This window comes from Phalacrocorax carbo, chromosome 11, assembly GCF_963921805.1.
Source record: "Phalacrocorax carbo chromosome 11, bPhaCar2.1, whole genome shotgun sequence".
Classification (NCBI taxonomy): domain Eukaryota; kingdom Metazoa; phylum Chordata; class Aves; order Suliformes; family Phalacrocoracidae; genus Phalacrocorax; species Phalacrocorax carbo.
Window position 1 is genome coordinate 20,525,345 of NC_087523.1, and position 19,622 is coordinate 20,544,966.

Sequence of the window (19,622 nt, forward strand, 5' to 3'; positions counted from 1 at the left end):
TCCCTTCTCCCTCATTTCTCTTATTATAAAAGGACAAATTTTGTCATGCTACAAAGTATAAGCGATATTCTCATGCTGTTATTTTGCTGAACTTTAATAATTCTCACTTCGAGTTGACCGTCCCAGTTAATCTTACGGTGTTGATGATCAACTGCAATGCCAGCACTGATGGCCATGCCTCATGCTGCTGTACTTTCTTTTGCTGTCTGCTGTAGCATTCGGTATTAGGATAGGTAGGTGCAGCTATATGGCCACTTGTTATATTCACATGGCTGCTTCATGCTTTAATGCCGAAGGCATTAGGTCCTGTATACACACAGAATCCCACAGAATCAGTAGCACTGTTCTAGCATGGTTTCCCCCTTCTTAGTATTGGTATCATTTTATCAATGGCTGTAGCCCATAGAAGACTTAGTTGCAGATTTGCAGGTTGTGCTGTAGGGCACACACGATGCTGCTTCCGTGCCATCCACAGGCACAAACCTTCCAGCAGAAGAGCAGTGATACTGATGATGGAACCATATAAAGAGAAAACTATGTACCATATAAGAGTTTGTTCCTAGTGGCCTTCACAATTTGTTGCTGTGGTGTTTTCAAAACAGGCAAAACTTGTCAAAGGCAGACTTCAAAAGCCACCCAAAAGCTGATTTTTCTCTTACATGCATTTTAATGTCAGATGTGCAAACAAGTGCATTTTGTTTGCAGAACCCAGTGCGTAGGACAAAGTGCACAAGGTGGCAGTGTCAATTCAACCGTGAAACCTCCTGTTTCGAGTCGAGATCTTATCGAGTTCTGCACCACATGGGTTAAATTTTCTTCTAAGACTTAAAGCTATCCATACCTTATGTTAAAACATCCCCTAGATTGTTTAACTATTAGCAGTTGACAAACTGTGCAAAGGGATTATACTTTACCTATGAAATGTAAGTCACTTGATACCTGTTGGGCAGCGAATCTGGCACTATACATTTACATTCACATGAATTTAGCATCTCAGCATGGGAAGAGGCATTTTGAACAAGAGCTCTATGGAAGTAACAGTGGAGTGTTTGTTCTCTGGAGAGCGAATCACTCTAAATTTCTAGGAATGCAGCTGAAATTTCATTCAGTGGCTTTGGGCTTTCATGTAGAAGAAACCTGACCTGAAAATTCAGGTTTTGCTGTAGCCTCTTTCATTATCTATCAGATAAACCCCAGGAAATTTTTTTGTGGAACTGCGCTGCCACAGAATGCACATTTTTCAGCTGAGAGCTCAAGTGAAAGAGCAGTTTTCTGCTGGCATGTGCTGGCATTAAACACTGACATTTAGAGTTTTCCATAAAAGCATATATTTAGTTACATTGGTCCATCAAATATTAATAATATTTTGAATGGTAAATTTCAAATCTGACTGTGGAACATACATGAACTACAGTATTTAAGAGTCTAATGGGTCAGCAAAGAACACTCTGCAGGAGAATGGCAGGCAAAGTTAGCCATTTAGAGTTCCTTGCCTGACATTTCATTTCTCTTCAAGAGACAGACATGGTATTTGCACTTCCTCCTTTGAAGCACCAAATACATCATTATTTCAGTGCAATCAAGGGTGTCTAATGATACCTTTCCAAAATCTTATAAATAGTACAGAGCTTTGACAATACCTGCGCTTGGCACAGAAATGCAGTGCTTTCGGCACTTCCTGTATGGTTTGCTAGTCATACACATTCTGGAACGGCAAGATGTATGCTCTAATTATGACACCTCCTTTGAAATTCATCAGCAAGAAAATCAGCTACTGTCCCATTAGGAACAAATATTGGAAAACATGAATAAAGAGGCCCTTCTCAGGACTGTGCTACCTTCTGAAACTTATGTCACCATAGTTTCTTGGGCTTTCTGAGAGTCATCTCATGGAAAGCAGAAAGAGACATTGCCAAACTCTTAGTTATCCCCTTGCCCCTTGGGCAACTGGCAGAGCAGTAGAACTGGAAAGAAATGAAAATGAAAGGAGAAATGAGAGGAAAATACAGAGGGTTCTTGTCTGGATAGGAGGCCCTGTTCGTGCAGACTCTGCAGGACACTGCTGTGCCCATGCGGGATGCCTGTCCAAAAGCAGCGTTTGGCTTGTGGTCTGACATTTGCAAAGACCAATACTTGAATGACTCGTCGTGACTCTCCAGAGTATTGGATGAGAGAGTAAATTTTACTGTGGATTTACCTTGGTATGTGCCACATTGCTCAGCTCACCATGAAATCACCAAATGCCTTTAAACAGTGGCTTTGAAATAAAGGAAGGAGGATGGTGAAACTTTTATTGCTTGGAAGATGACAGTGGAGAGATGCAGTAGGTAGTTGTTTTCATCTACATTTCTTTTAAGTTGATCATAGAAGTTAAGCCTGTAACAGCTAAATCATAACATGCAGCCCAAAACACGTACATCTGCCTGCCTTTGGAATATGGGATGAAATTCTATTGCTATTTTGAAATCTTATTTGATTAAATAATTATAAGAAAAGTCAGTTTCAATTACAGGGAATAAGACCATGGTTTAGGTCCTATACTGCATATACCAGTGCACATGATTATCTTTTAGCACATTAAATGAATAGGCCTGTTTGGTTGCGTAAAATAAGGTTTAGAAGAAGTTTTCAGATCAAGACCACATTACTGTTGCTGCAAAAAATATATACAGCCATATATCGGAGACAGCATATTGGAGAGCACAACTGATTCTCTCCAAACACAGCATCTGCCTAAAACTGCAAGGAAGCTTTGTTTATATTGCGTGTCTAAATATAACTGCTGTCTGGTGCAGTTTCTCTCTGTCTTTGCTAATGTGTGACTGACTTTCTACAACTAGGACTTGCCTTGGTTTCTTTTCTAATGCTCTTTAAATCATGGCTAATTAGAGGAGTTCAGACTCCCTCATGATATCATATTCTCCTGTAGAATGTGAAATTAGAGTCGCTGTGGATTGTTTTAATAAGTGCCAGGTTTGAACTTTGAAAAATCTTGGCATTAATATTGATATCAGCATGCATTATTCTGTGCCATAGTTAAGATGTGTTAGAATGAGATTAATTAACTGCAAATATACTGCATTGCTCAAAGCTCTATCTGTAAACCTTGCTTCCTAATCAGGATTGTTTCCAAAGCTTTATCTGGCATTTTAATGGTGCTGACTAACATTGCTTTAATTAGCTGCCTCTGTAAAGTACCAGGCAAACCATCTGTGTGAATTCTTTTAATTAACTGGGTTCAATTTGAGCTTTTCTTTCTGGCATTCATAGCATGTCAGTGGAAGCAATATAAAACATGTAGGGCAAAGATGTTATAGCATCAATCGAAAAGGAAGTATTTTTGTTACTGTGGTTGGCATTTATTCTCTAAGGGCTCAGACTTCAGTATAGAAGTTGACAGGCCATGCTTAACATTCACCCGCAATTTTAGTGCGATCAAGATAAGGCCATGAGTTAGCAATATGGATAGCACTGATTTATCACCAACATTAGCATTAGGTAATGGCAGGGGCTAAGATGTGCAACTTAGGCTTCACATGACTTGATAAGGATTTGAACTTATCCTGTAAGGAGCTTTAAAGGTTGAACCTGGCTGAAGAAATCTTTCAGGTTTTAGGAACAGGCAACAGAATACAACTGTAGCAAAAACGGATTAGCTTCAAAACAACTATTTTTTTAAAGGCAACTGGAGATTATGGTGACTGTGCTTGGGCTCTTATATCCAAGCATTCCTCTCTTTCAGACATGGGATTCTGTCCAGCTTCTGTGTCTACCGAGGCTGTTTTTCGCTGGCGTACCACACACAAGGTAAATCCTAGCCTCAGTGAAGCCAGTAGAAAGGTTTCCTTCAGGGTTCAGCCTAGCTGCTTGCTTGAACGCTGCTTTTTAAGATTATGTTTGAGATGGATGCTTGTACTAGGAGGAACTGTTGATCTATACAAACAAGCTTTGTATCAGTTCATATCTGTAGTACAGCCTGATATAAAAGTTCACTGTGAACTAGAACTGCATGTAGGTGTGTAGGTATAGCTCACATATTCCATGAACTATAGTCCATTTGATGGGGTGTGTGAAGAACAAGAAGTTTGCCATGAATGGATGCTAACTTAGTGTGAAGTGCAGCACTAATGCTTTCCTGATAGTCCGACAAAACAAAGTTACATATGAATTTGATAAACCACAGATATGTTATGGAAATTTTCTGGTTCAGTGGAACCTATTCCAATCACAGATTTTTCATGGAAACCTGCCTGGGTTCCTGATGATCTGCCCATGACTTGAGGTTTCCAAGGTTTGAGGGCAGCCATACTATGTACGCAGACCAGGGTTTCCTGCCTTCTGGAACTTTCCACTCTCCTGAGAGAAACAGATGTTGTGTCACATGGATCACAGTCAGTTTTGGAAACACCATCTTTTAGCTCTTTCTATTTACAACTATGCCTTCCTGGGTTGTTATAAAAGCTTGGTCCTGAGATGCTTTACCCTTACTTGGATATGGAGCAGAAGAACATCAGTTATCTGCAACTAATCCCTTGAATAGCTTAGACAAATTCCACAGGCAGTTCCTGGTGTCTGAAACAGTGGTAACTTCTGTAAAAGTATTTTTGTGCAAAGAGTGAAAAGCGGTAAGCGGCAATGAGCAAACTAGCCTTGTAGGGTGACTTACTTGAGGAAGGGCTTTAGGATCTAGGCCTTACTATTAAGTTTTCAACTTCAATCCTACTGGCTAGAGTCAGGAGGTACAGGTACGATTGCTAACAAACAATTTTAGGACACTAACTAACAAAGTGGCAAAACCACCTCAGAATCAGTCCGGTCACGACATGGTAATCAGTAAAGTATTTCTGATGTGGCATCTGACCTTCAAGACAAGAAAAACAGTTGCTTTTGGGTAGCCTTCACCATTGTCAATGAGACCAAGCATCTTGTCCTTCTGGAAGTCATTGTGCTGAGTTTCACTGATCTCCAACCAGAAATAGGTTGAAGGAAACTGTGTGTACTCTCGAAATGGAGATTGTACAGATTAGACCACGAAGGTGTTCAGGCAAAGCTCACGGTGCTGCATACCTCTCAGCAGGGCCTGCTAGGGCCCTGCGCAGCACCCCAGGACGGCTCTGTGGGCTTTTACTGCATCTCTATGAGATACTTTCTTGTACAATATTCTGGCCATTCTTGTTAGTACTTAAAACTCTCACTATTGCTTATTTTAGTATCATAACATCTGGCAAAGATCATTTTTAAAAAATCCTACAGACTCTTGGCTTGCTGACTTAGAAACTATTTTTAAACTGCATCATTCAGAATCACCTAGTGTCATTTACTGAAAAAGATGGGCTTTTAACATCAAGCAGAAACACTAGACGTTCGGCCTGGCTTGGTTTTTGCAGTTTGTCTGTTTTATTAACCACCATTATAAAAACAATCAAATGTTAAATAATATGAAATTAATCACGAGGTCTAATGCCTTAAGAAACTTACCATACTGGGAACTGTTCTGCAGATAGCCTCTCTGGTCTTTTGTAAGTAGACAGATGATAGATTATGAATTTGAATCCAGAGAGGATTTTATGGAACATGTTTTCTGAATCAACACGGAGCATAAGGATGTACAGACCAAGAGACTGAGGATTTCTTTTAGAACCCTATTCACCAGACAAGCAATTGAATTCTGCAATAACTCTGGGACAACTGTTTGCACTGACATCTCTCCTGCATATTCACTTGTATTCACACTGACTGAACACAACTGGGAGAGTTGCAACAGGTTCTTCAAAGCTCTCTAGGCTGTATCCTGGTGCAGGAAACTGTCTTTGGACACCAGCTAACTGGTCGTCTCACATGCTGCTTCTGTACAGAACTCAGGTCACTCCCAAATTGTAACATAACATCCTGTGAGGGCATATTACTTGCCTTGACATTTAAAGTTGGCATAAGAATTGCAGGTTAACTATTAAGAAGCAACACATGAAGAGCAATTATGTAGGTCAAAATAAAGCACAGTTCTTGGAAATGGGCAGATCACGAGCATTTCTAATGCCAAAGGGGAACATGACTAGAGTATGAGAGTACTCCTCCCTGTTTTGCCTATTAAAAGTTTTATGAAACCTGTAACAGGATAGGTACACACACTGTCCGACACAGGTGGGCAGCAGCACTGTGACGACCTGACATCTGTTTTTGGAAAACTGCTTGCGTAGGACTTGCACATACCCCTAGGTCTCTTGTTAAAATATACTGTTAATTCTCCTCCTTCAGGGAGTCCAGGTCTTTTCCCTTCAAGGAAAATCATTCTCTAGGGTAACGTACACATAAATCAGTAGAGAGGTACAGGGATGATTCTTGATTATTGAGTCTTTTTACTGGTGTTTTTCATAGCAATGTTAACAGCTAAGACAATGGGCTTCAGGTTCCACTGTGAAGGATTAATTCTAGGAGGTCCCAAAATACTAACTGAAGGTAACTTATTCATGTGCAGAAAATCATATTTCTGGATAAAAACCTGCAGGTGGAATTGCAATTTACAAAGTGGGTTGAAAAGACCTCCAGGCAGCAATGTAGGAAAAAATGCTACCTTGCACTGACTGCAATTCATATGAGGAGCTGGAAGCATGAAATGCGGGGAGGAGGGAGTTGCAGATAAGATGTTGGAAGCTTTATTTATGCTATGCGCCTTGTTACCTCTCTAGCTTTCTTCAACTGCTCCCAGAATGCAGGTTGCAGTTGCCAAAGGCTAACCAGAATATAAAAAGTGCTGTGTTTTCCTCCACCACTGAAATGCATTTTTAACTTGAAACAGGCTGTCACTCACAGGAGTTGTGGATCTGTCTTAGAATGGAATTCACTTTGTGTTTGTGTATGGGACAAGGCTTCCCCAAATTAGCTAGCCTGAATACTGTCATTCACAGCAATAGCTCTATCCTGAGCCAGACACGTGCAGAGTAGGAACTGTGCCTCACGCTCCAACTTCCAGCTTTTATCTAAAAGCGAAGCTGGGACTGGCAGCAGCAAAAACAGTTGTCTTTTTTTGCCAAACACCCATGACAATGGGCTGACTCAAGGCTCTTTTTCGTTTTTTTTTTTAAATTCCCAGTGCAGAATCTGTAAAACTTTAAGGGTAACAATATACCCTGAGGTCCCACCTTGCATGTGGTGAACAGCATCTTTTACACCACAGTATAGATAAGTCCATTTCTTTCAAATGGGTCCCAGTGAAGCCAGGGAATGGCTTTGGGAAGGAAGTACACCTCACTGAATAACTCCAGAGACTAAGACTCTTAAGTAAACAAGGTGTAACATTTTAATTTCAATTTTGGACCAGCAATATTGAAAATTAATTCAAAGCACATGAGCTGTGCTTTGGTTCAAAACATTTTCCTTCAGCGGGTAATGCTTTTATACCTCATGCAGGAGAAACTAAACTAAAAGGAAGGTCCTGGCACATGGTGTGCTTCATTCTCAAGGGTGTATGCTAGTTAATTATCTCGGTTAGTATGCCCTGTGTCACTGGTATACGGGAGGAAGCAACAGCAAGTGATATATTAGTATCACATTGGATAGCAGCGGGTTTGGACTCTCCTTTGTAGCTGTGCATGTTTGCTGCCTACTAACTGACATGACTTATCTTTCTGCGTCACCAAGGCAATGTGTACAATACTTGAGAATCTGAAGCTCCTTGGCAGTTCCTTCTGACTGCAAGATACAGACTTCAGCCTGGCATCTTACTGAAGCAGGCACTGAGTGAGAGACTGCAATTTACTCTTACAGTAACTTGGAACGTGTTTGAACCCTCTGTCACCCTGATGTACAGGAGAGAAACACAAAGCAAGTAAATCTAATCACTTTGAAAATTCGCATTGCAAGGGGACCTGGCCTAAACTCCTCTCTCCAGCTTTAAAACGATACGTGCCTCTTTCTGTTGCTGGAACAGCCATTTTGACAGCTAGATAAGCGTGCTATAGATATGAGCAGTCGTGGAGCTACTCTTATGAACAATATCTGAACTAGCCTCCTTTCACCTAAGGAATCAGAGCTATGAAAAAGTGGCAATGAGTCCTTTCACCCCTGCTGCCTTGGTGTCTGTGTTCCAAGGGGTTCAGCCAAGCCTCTTCCCAGTCCTGGAAAAATCTAAATGCTAGTAACATTCCAAGTAAAAGATAAAGAAGCCTGCCTCCAGGCAGAAATCCTCTATGTTAGGCTCTTCCCTCTCTACACATAAGCCAATGGAATATGGTTATTATATATAAGAAACAGCTATTCAGTATGAGACACGTATTTGAAGTGGAGGAATAAATATGTGTTGATAATCTGATCCTTACAAATTCAAAACAGAGCAGCCTAAGACTTAAAGAGGTGAGGGAAGCATCCTGCAGAAAGAGATTATGCAGCTAGCTAGGAGAGTGACAGTCAGCGAGATTTTGATCATAGTTATGTTGAATAAATCTGGAACAACTCTGTTGATTGAACTAATGATTCTATGATTCTATGCTATGTGTTCAAACCAAACCGTATTTTTAAAAATATTCTTTAAAAAAAAGGTCCTCATGTTTATATGGGAAAAGATCACGTAAATAGTATTCTTCTGTGTTTATGCAGTGTATTTCATGCACAAATAGCATTGCTTTTATATAACCCAGAGCACTTGCGTATTTTCCTGCAGTTCCAGGGAAACTATGGCACGGTGACAGCAGTAGGTTTGCTTTGTACCCAGAGATCCAGTTAATGCTTATCTTCTGATCCATTTGTACCATGAAGGGCTGGTGCAAAGAAGCATATAGCTGGGAATCTGAATACCCTCATTCTGCCACTGTGGTTCACTTCCCCAAAAAGGCCTTCAGTGCAGAAGACATTCTGTGATTGTATTTTGGCCACCTTAGCACTAGCGTGCTATGCTGGGCTACTTGGTGAGAGGGGCCAAATGCAGAGGGGATAAACAAAACTAGGAAGACAGGGAGTCTCTATATTATAGGTAGCAAGGGACATTGTGGAACACAGGCGTCATGGTGACCTGGGATAACGCCTGCTCTGTTTTTTCCAGAAATTTACCAAACTTTTTTCAGTATCTGTGGAGGCCTTTTGCATACATTTGCCTCAGAAAGGCAGGAAACCTGTCAGCACCATCGAATTGGTTACTACATATTCCTGACCTGCTCCTAGTGCAGCTTCATGGCTGGACAACGAAACTGAGCCCTGAGTGCCCTCAGCATGTGGTTTAACAAACTGCTACTGCAAACTGGATGTTGCAAGGTCAAAACCACCAGCTGCCGAAAGGGTACATGTTTTTACCACTACCACGTCAAGAAGGGTAAACCACAAATATTCTAGAGCTACTTCATCACCAGAACTAAATATTGATTCATCATCTTGTGAGAATACAGGGCTACAGGGCCCTCAGATAGAAAAACACTATCACACTGTTTCAGTGCAAGGTTATCTTCTAGGGATCACCTAGTATTATTTTAAATAACCTTTGTGGCTGGAGGTCCTTGGGGGATTATAGCACAGCATAAGAGAGCAAATGCATTTCTTTCCTATTAAAAATTCCTTTGCTTAATTTCTTCCCTCTACTTTTGTTTCCACTCTACATGAATGTGTCACCTCAAGGTTTGATCTGAAGTCCATTGAACTAAATAGATTTGGAACCTGGCCCAAACACCTACTCTGTGTGGTACAGCATAAAGGCAGTTTTCTCTTTCATCTTCTGTCTCATATTTCCACCATACTCCTTAGCATTTCTAGAGAGGGAACTATATCACAGTCAGTAACTGCACGTGTTTTCATAGAAGGCTGAGTCCAAAAACTAGGCTGCGTCCAAAAACTATCAAAGCTAATAGGAATCTGTTGATTGACTACAGTAGATTGTGGATCAACCCTCAGTCCATCTGCATTTAGCCTTTTCCCTCACTCATGCATCACAATCCAACTTATTATAAATCTATGATTTAAAGAAACATAGATGATGTGTGAAGGTCCCTTTAAAAAACTACAGAAAGCGCAACGATGTTGTTTTTAAAGCAGTGACTGACGCTGACAATAAATTTGGATTGAAAAGTTGTGCACTATCCAAAAACTGCAAATGCAAGCTCTAAACACAGTCCATATGTGCCTCTCAGAGGTGCAGGTGTCAAAGATATTAAGCTACAAAATGCTTTACATTAAAATAACTTCAAGGACCAGGTTAAGCTCTAAAAACTCCAAGGTAATTCAAAGTTAATCGCAACAGCAAGTCTTTAATATGGTCAGACGGTAGAAAGTGTATGAAACTCATTGCTTGAAGGAACTAGTAGCACCTTATCTAGACATATACAGATTCAAGGCAAAGATGTAGTTTCAGTTCAAGCATTCAAAAGGCAGTTGGTTGTTTTTTAAATTTCTAGGGCTAAAGTAAATCTCTTCACATTATTTTAATATATTTTCTGCAGCTTAATTTCCTGTGTTTTCTTTTATAGTGGCATAAAAAATAGCCCAGCAAAACTCTCAAGGAGTTATAGAACACTTTCTGGGTTGCTCCATTCTAATTCCTGCTCTAAGGTTCAACCGATATTCCAATCACTCTCCCAGCCAAGGAAACAAATTGAGTGAAGCTTTGGTGCATTCTGAATCCTCTCTGAAGCATCTCTGAAGCTCTTGGAAGTTATCTTGGAAAACCCTGAGAAGCCTATCCTATCCTATCATGTCAGTCCAAAGAATGGAAGTTCTAATTCCCATGTGGGAAGATTCACATTTTTTTCAGTGCATTTAGGATGCTGATTTACAGATAGATTGTTTGAATTTTTATGGTCAAAAAAGCAGAATGGAAACAAGTGATAACCTCCATCTGCCTGTGATAGCAAACATTCCTTATGAAGCCAGTAACAAAGGCAAATCACAAAACAAACCAAACTATCTGAGCGCACATCAATAGGAAAAATTTAGACATCTCCCAAGAATGCCTATATCATTATATTTCCAAATCAAATTTACTTGCAAATAAACAATTCATTTGAACTATCTGACAGCTAACCATTGTTGGGACTATACAAAAAACAGAGCATCCCACCAATCTCTGGTGCTGCATAACATTCTGTGAGTCTTTCCTATTCCAGATATGAATATCCACCTTGTTTGTATATGTGGGATGGCCATAAACAAGCACGGCTCTGTAATTCTACAGTACCTCCACAGGAACCAAATGTGAACTGGAAAAATGTGGAATTTGCTCTTATCAATAGTAGTCCTCCAGTTATTACTATCAGTTTCTGTGTATGTTGGCATACCTCCTCCACAGCCTCCTGTGCCGTGACTGCCCAGAGTTTGGGTCACAGGGCATTTTTCATTTCTTTCTCATTGACTGGAAAGTGCAGAGGTGGGCAGTGAAGGCACGGCTACTGGGTCTGCAGGCAGTGCAACAGCATGGATCAAAGGTCTCAAGAGATTCAGTTGCTGAGGTAAAGTAACAAGGGAAGGCAGAGATGAACACTGAAGGGGAGCTGAGTATGCAGGATTTCTTCCATGAGCTGAGGCTCATGTCAGACATGTGGCAAAGTGGGCAGGATGCTATGAATGTGGCCAGTTTTTCTAAAATCTGAGATGTGCCTACAGCTCCAAACTCATATTTCTGTCAACAGACTGTTATTTAAGTGCCAACTCTCTGTTCCTTGGTGTTAGGACAATAATACTGGTAGGACTCATTACTAAGGTGGTTATGAACTTGCTATATACCATGCATCAGTTACAGAATATATAGACTTTATTGTTTGGATGAACAGTTCAGACAAGCATGGATAATGGTTTCAAACAGTCAAGATTTTCAGGAGTCTAGCTATTTATATTCTCTCTCAGACAATTCAGCTGCTTCCAGAAATCTGGATAATGTTGTATGAGCAAAGAATAAAGCCAGTAGGACTTTCAAGCTTTGCAGTTCATTCCTTAATGCTGATTAGTCCTGAAGTTTCTCCTCTCTTGTATTCCAAAAGTAATTGTACAGAAATCTCTTTCTGCATACTGAGTTTTCTTTTTCCTCATTTTTTTAGCACTGTGTTTTGTACAGAGACCCTTCCAAGGATTTTCACTTGTATATGTGGTACGTGGTGCTGTCACTCATAGATTAGGCTTTGTAGGTGACATGTTGTAGGTCAGGTGTTTGAACTCCTCCAATGCCAACCATTGATGGCTACAGAAGAGATGTGTGAAGGGAACCCCAGTTATTAAAATGGGGTACTTTCAATACCTAACTTTACTGATGCTTGTACTGCCTTAGATTTTTTTCCATCTGAACATTTCTGCCAAGATTTAATCACTCGCAGTCAATGGCTTGCACAGAGATTGTCCTCTACTGTTCCTTAGTCCCTGCTAGCCAAACTGCCCTTCATGTGTCAAGCACAGTACTCCCATCAGCTGTGCATAGCAGACTAAGAATTTGGTATCAAAATCACTTACAGGCTGTTGTTTTCCACAAGCGATGGGTTTTATAAATTTCTCCATAATTTATCCAGTCTTTCATAAAATGACAGCTGTTATTGCTCTGTTGCTTTCATCTCACAGGCTACATCTAGGCCTTTAGGAGACACCTTTGTAAGATGCCTTTTTTCATTATTGTCTCAAAATACAGCATGTATCAACTTTCGGTAGCTGTAATATTTGCTACTGTCAGATTCAAATTTCAATAAGAATCAAGAAAGAAAGGCTATCTGCATATCATTCTTTTCATGAGAATCTCCCTGTGCCCTTCCTCCTTAATCCTTTCACCATTATAAAAGAGAAAGGAAATCACAAGCTCAGAGATTGTTTACACTGCTGCGTGACCAATGGTCTCAAATCTTTTTATGGGGTAAGATGGAAAGTGGGCGTTTTGGCAGCACAGTTCATGAAGAAATTCTGCTGCCTGGGAACACAGGCAATAGAAGGACAGATTAACATACAGAAAGGAAAAGGATTTCTGGGTCAGGGTTGAGAACCTTGACAATCTTTCATGGCAGGGCAGAGATCTGATCTTTTGGACAGTGAAGAGTTATAAAGTTTCACAAGTCATATGTGAATGCTGGATCCATCTCCAAATTCTCATGAAATACTTAGGTGTTTGAACCACGTGTATTGGTTCAGGCACAACTTTTAGAAGGATGATATGCCCTTTGCCAGGTTACTTATAAAAATTCTTGATCTTGAGTATCGCTATAATGGTCTGTTTTCAGTCTGGAATTCAGGATATGAAGTGTTTCTGACTTTAATTTCAGAGGTGTAGCATCAGTCAACAGAGATACGTTTTGTATGGGTGGTAAAAACTATCTTTTACTAACAGCATGGAAAACAATATCTGATCAGTAAGAGACCACCTGAACACCTCTTTATATTACCATATTTGTATTGTTTTTTCTCTTTCCTACTCAGGCCTCACACCCATCTATTTAAGGCAATTAAAACTCTTCCTAACTAGAGTGTGACCTGAGCCATGAATTTCTCACTTAGTGATGTGAGGCGCATAGGTGGTAGCAACAAGAACTGTATAGAGAATGGAAGAGTTAGGCACAACATGCCTTCCTCCATCTGACAAATATTTGTGAAATATATTGGCTTTTTCTGAATGGAAGAGTGAGCAGACTAGAACGGAGAGCCTGGGAGCTCTGGTGCATGAGCTGAGTAGAACCCAGCACCTCTTCACCAAATGGTTTATCGTATGTGCATTCTGCAGTGGGAAATCGTTCCACCAGAGCATTCCAACTGCCCAGGTAGAAGATTTTGGTTGTAATTCAGTGCCAGATGCATTGTATTATGCACATGCTTCTGTGTTTACGTATATGATGTGTATCAGGTCAACAGGGGGTGTATGTACTCAGCATCTTGCAAGGCTGAGTCTAAGAATATCTGCACTACAGAGTGCAGCATGTTATCTGGACTAGCTCAGTTACAGGAAGGAATGGAGAAAAGGTAGCGCTGAACTCATTGCAGGTGCATTTTTCCTGCTTCTTAACCAAGTTTGCAGTGCAGTGAGTTCTGCGCTGTCTGAACTAGGCTGCTTCCAGGATCTGAAATAGTTAGTTCAAAGATTCAGGTCTTACTAAATCATGCTGCAGTCTACTGTGCAGACAGAGCCTCATTTATTTTTAGGTGATATTCTCAGACTACTATTGTGAGATACTTGATGTGGTCCATCTTTGTATTTAGTCCCGTTATGTATATGGGTGCCACCTGGCATTTTGTTGTTATTTCAATATCTAAAGAACAACAAAAAGTACATCGGAAAAGTGGTTTGAATTTGATACAGAAAAATCATACTACCAAAGGAGCCTAAACTTAAATGTGTTACTAATCATGCATGTTCTTGGAAGCCAGTGTGTTTAGTCGGGGCAGCAAACTTAAAAAATACTAGAGCCAGATGGGCTGATTCATACATCGGTGTGCAGCCTTATCTGCTGAGAAATCAAATCAGCAAGTGGAATATGGAAAGCCGTTCTAAATCCTACAATTGTGCATTTTTGCTTCTGATGTAAGCTTTCCCCGTCTTAGATTTACATATTTCACAGTGTACACAAAAATTTTAGATCCTTAACTAGGCTCTAAATGCTTTGATTCACAATCGTTCCACGTAGAGATGATACAATCTACAATAAATGTTCCATTTATAAAGGCACTGTCCATAGCAGTGCCATAAAAGACAGCTGCAGCTAAATGCTTGAAGAACTTGTACATGAAGTTTATTTTCATGACAGGAGGCAGGAGGTCTGAGGTCCACTCTTGCTCAAGAGCTGATCCAGCTCTCAGAACGATGGTGAATCCTCTCCCTGACTCTATAAATCACCTCTCCTCTGACAATGCCTGGAGCATCCTGGGGTTGAAGGAAGGAGCTCAAGCTCGGAAGTGTGTGATGTCCTTTTGGGTCACACTAAAGGGTCCCAATGAATGTGAACCTAGTATTTTTGGCTACATATCTGTGATGATAAGAATCTAATTCAGATAGTAAAATATTTTTCAGAGCTGCAAAAGGGAGGAATATCGAGTTCTGTATAAGACACAAGGTCTGGATTTTGCCAATGCTAGAAGGAATAGGTTTCAAAAAAGAAAAAAAAGTTAGCAGTGAATCTGTGGTAGAAGCTGGTAGGATTGAACACTGGTGAAAAGTAGAAGATGTTTCATAACATATGTCTGACAACTACTTAAGATTCATTGTGGCTGGTGCCAGGGAGACAGGATACAAACACTGCATCTCTTTGTGTCAGCAAGTCCAGTGTCACTATGAATGCAGGAGACACTAATTCCAAGGGGAGAGCAGTGCCAACTTTTCTCAAAGGAATCCCTTCAACAGCTCCTGCACTTAGGTAGTTATGAAGTTCAGTTTCCAATGAAAGTTGCTGCCTCCTGGCATTACCTCTGCTTCATTAAATAAGGAGGCAGTTATTTGGGCAGTTACACTCTACAAGGCCTGCAGAAAGGCAGGAGGAAGAGCCCAAAGTCACTGTGACTAGCACTACTCATTTCTGAAATGCAGCTTGAGAAACTGAGGGGAAACATGCACGACAGAATATAATGAGCATTTATGAAAGTAATTCAAATGGATGGCTAATGGCCAGAGCTCTGGCACGTTCCATTAAAAAAAAAACCAGGGAAACCAGAGAAGTGAGTTTCCTGCATATCATGGGATGCTGCACAAAGCACATTGTATGCCAGACACATAGGAATGGAAAGCTGGCGTAAGATGGGCAAGAATGCTTGGGATTCCTATTCAGATCAGGCGTGAACATTACCACTGAAGACTGAGCACTAAATATGATATGCGTAATCACTGCATAAAGCAGAATGCAAATAACCCCTGAAATCACAGGAGATTCCTGGTCCTCTTTTGACTAACATTGCCGCAGATCCATCTGAATTACAGAACCAATTAGGGAAAAAATAAACCTTAGTGGGACTCTCATTTTTGATGAGACGCTGCCCACCATATGTGGCAGATAGACTACAGATAGCCTCCAGGAGCAGTTAAGAGAAGATAATGGATCACAGTTCAGGAAAGGCTCATTCTGATAATTTTCTGGATTTATCAGTTTAAACACACAGTACAAAATTCTAGCTGAAGACTATGAATAGCAAGAAATTAATTTAATAAGAAGGACTTGAGAGTTTACAGGGGTCCTTACTCTTCCTTAGTAGGTCATTGTAGAATATTTTAAAATCTTGATAGGTGTCATGACGTTTACAGCCTCATGAACACAAAAAAGCCAGACAGTTCACTGCCAAAGAGCACTTGAAACAAAACCAGTCAATCTAGAAGCATTTATGTTTCTATACTAAATACTGTACAGAGATGATAAAAAAAAAAAGAAAAAGTACCTGACCCCAAATGCCAATTACATACTGAGAGTGGGATTTCTGTGATTTAACTGAAGCTGTCAAAGAAGTAAGTGTCTAGTGTAAGCTATTTGCCTGTGCTCCCTCAGTAATCAGCGGAGAGAGACAGGCAACTCCAGGGAAAAATTCATCTCATTCTGGGTAACTGGATGAATGACCCCCTGGGGACAGCATGCTTCCAACAGCTCTAAAGGGTATTGAGATGATTCCCTTGCCAACTGAAGTTTAGATTAGCTGGAAAGACAGATGAGATTTTGGGCACACCGGCACGCAAGTACTTTTTTTGATCTGAAAACAGAAAAGGAGTTCCTGTTCTCAGCAATTTACCACTTAACCTAACAGTACTACTTGGTCAAATAAAGCATATTACCTTACAAACTTTCTTTCCTATGTATTAGACCATCATAGATAAAACTCCACCATCACATAGATGCCAAAGCGTTAGATCTGCAGTTGAATGGGATGAATCTCATCTCAGGACACAAGAAGAGTGGCATCGTGGCATCAGATGAGTTAGGCACTTGAAATGCTTCTTCCTCATTGCTGATTAAAAAGGTCTTCTAGATACCTCGATCAGATATTGATATACACATCTGATAGACAGATGTATATAATTGTCAAGACAGATGAATCCTACCAAAAATTGATGGGTGGGTGCCATTTATTCTCCAGTAAGTGCAATGAATGCACTCCAATCCCAGCTGAACAGTGAAATGACTTGTGCACTCGTCTCCCTCCACCATTACGTGCTGCCTCCTGCTCACAGGTTTTGGTCAGGGAACAGCTGTTTTCCTCAGACAATGAAACTCTCTGGAGAAAGTAAAATAAAACCCCTTTCTATGATGCTGCATGAATACTCTTTTATAAGTGGAAATGAGGGGTGCCACTAAGACAGACATTTAGGGAAAAGCTCCAGTCAAATCTACCAGCCATTAGGCCATGTCGGGAATGTTCTAACAGCCTCGTGAAAGATCCTGCTTAGTCTCTTTCATACAGTGGCTCTTAATAATGAGCATATAATAAAGGTACAGTCTGGAGGAATTTACTATACAGTATCCAATTGGATTTATATAGTCATAAACTTCTACAGCACTGCTTCTATGATTTACAACAGTCTCTACTAATTACGAAGCTATGCCTGGATTCGAGATGTAAAAGGCAAATGTTACCAGACTGGTTGTACAGTGATACTATACAAACGCACATTCGCCACCCCAATTTTGAACTGCTTGTTAGCAGAGAACCATTGCAAATAACCATGTATTTTAGCCTGCTTTTATGAAAAGCACCAAAAGCAGAAATAAGTTTGTGGGATGGGGTTTTATTGTGAGGGAGTGAAGAGATGAGGGAAGGAGTGGGGAGCTGATAGTCCATGGACCCCATCAATGACACTTCTGCTACCTTCTGCCTGGATTGTAGGGGACTGGGCTTGGTAGCTTACCTGATCCCTTCCCAAAGCTATACTTCTGATTTCCTGAAAAGAAACCACCATAGAAAATACTGTAACTCACTGTAGGACAAGCCTCTCATGACCTAAATGGATATAGAAGGATGTTTACTTCACAGAAGTTTTCCAGCACAGACATTTAATTTTGCTGTTACTCAGCACATCCTATAACTATTTCAGAAAGGACTGTATGTCTTTAATAGGAATTACCTGGGCATCGTGGGCAGCACAGCTGTGGTACGTGCACAGGGGAAGGACAGTGTAGACTTGGACATCTTATTCTGCTGCACAGTACATTTCCATTCTGCAGGTGGAACAAAATACGATACTGGAATGAAATGGACTGTCTTACCAATTTCCATGTTCTCTATTCTGCATCTACACATTTTAAAAACAAATACCTTTTTACAACATTGTGATTTCACTCACACCAGGGTAAGCCCAGACTACTTTCACTGCCTCTGACTTTATGCTGGAGGTCAGAATGAAGCAGAAATCCATACAAACCTTAAAATCAGAAGTGCCTAAAAATGGATTGCAACAATCTTCATTTGTGAGTTTGTTGTTGTTTTTGTTTTTGTTGGTTTTTTTTCCCCAGCAGATTATACTTAGGAATTGCATTTCCAAAACTAAGACACAGATAATGAATGCTAGGTCTCTGATACATCCCTTACTGAGGATTAGTTCAAGACCGCAAGAGACAATAGCGTCTATAATTGCTCCTGAAAACAGTGGAGAGTCTTTTGTTTTCATTTTATGGGTTCCCCAGTAGACAAAAAAACATCAGTTGGTAAGCAGCCATTTTTCTAAGAAATACGAGCAAGTCTTGGGAATAGTGTTCGTTATTCATGTCATTAACATAATATTCTATTTGACCACATCTAAGTTTGATTTATAATTAAAACACAGGGAATTTTCATTCTCCAGTGTCTGTAACCAGAAAAGACTATCCATTTCAAATTCCCATTTCCCATCTATAATTCATCTTTCTAATTTAGCTCTGAGTTGCTCATGTTTATAGCAAGAAGGATCTTTCAGCACGAACACTGATACTATGTTGTGACTGTAGTTTTAGGTGGCGTCGGGAATAAACCCACTTCATTTTCATATGCCTTCTGGAGCACTGAAATGTTTCCAGTGGATGTGCAGACTTCCTTAGATAGCATATGTATAGGCTTTTCTAGCCATCTCTTTCAAAATAATCCAATGACTCCTAAATATCTGCAGATCACAGGCTGGAATCATACTGTTACCTCATTACAACCCATGAACTACATTTGTGCATCTGCTTTGGAAAGAGACACTAAAATGATATCACCATCTGTTTCCAATGATGATTGAAATTAAATATACTGATTTTATAGAGGAGAAGCAAATTCTAGGCTCTAGGCTCTTTGCAGGCTAGGGACTACCACTGGTCCGCACAGCTCCTTGCCCAGTAGGCGGGCCATCATCTGAGAGCCTGTAAAGCACTACCGCAGAAGAAAGGCTGGCACTGCCTGCTGGCCTGGCGCCGCGTCGCTTACCTGACCCGTTCCAGGCCCCCACTCCCTTTTTAATTATTAGTCCTGTGAAATCTCCTGAGGTGAATGTTTACTTTTTGTGCATGATCAGCTGTGATAAAAATTCTGCAGGCCTACTTCGCTCCTCAGTGCTGCCTGTTTGCAGCAGGACAGAAATACTTTAACTGATCTTGTGCTTGGTAAGACTGATGTTATGCTTAGATTCACAGTGATATTTGGGACACCAAGCTCTACTTACTAGAGTAGGACTTAAGCTCCTGTAGGACTCTGCGAGTCAGGGCCACGGTTAGCACTTCTGCATCAGATACCCAAAGAGTGACAGTGCATCTCTCTTCTTG

The 19,622-nt window shown here is 40.5% G+C and overlaps 1 protein-coding gene across 4 annotated transcripts in view; it reads right to left on the reverse strand.

The window, feature by feature from the left end:
* Window positions 1-19,622, reverse strand: part of CHRDL1 (chordin like 1) — a 45,559-nt gene that overhangs the window by 18,008 nt on the left and 7,929 nt on the right. For all 4 annotated transcript variants that reach the window (XM_064463366.1, XM_064463364.1, XM_064463365.1 and 1 more), the window contains exon 4: window positions 17,972-18,065. In XM_064463366.1, coding sequence (XP_064319436.1) covers window positions 17,972-18,065 — 94 coding nt within the window. The remainder of the gene's footprint in view (window positions 1-17,971; window positions 18,066-19,622) is intronic.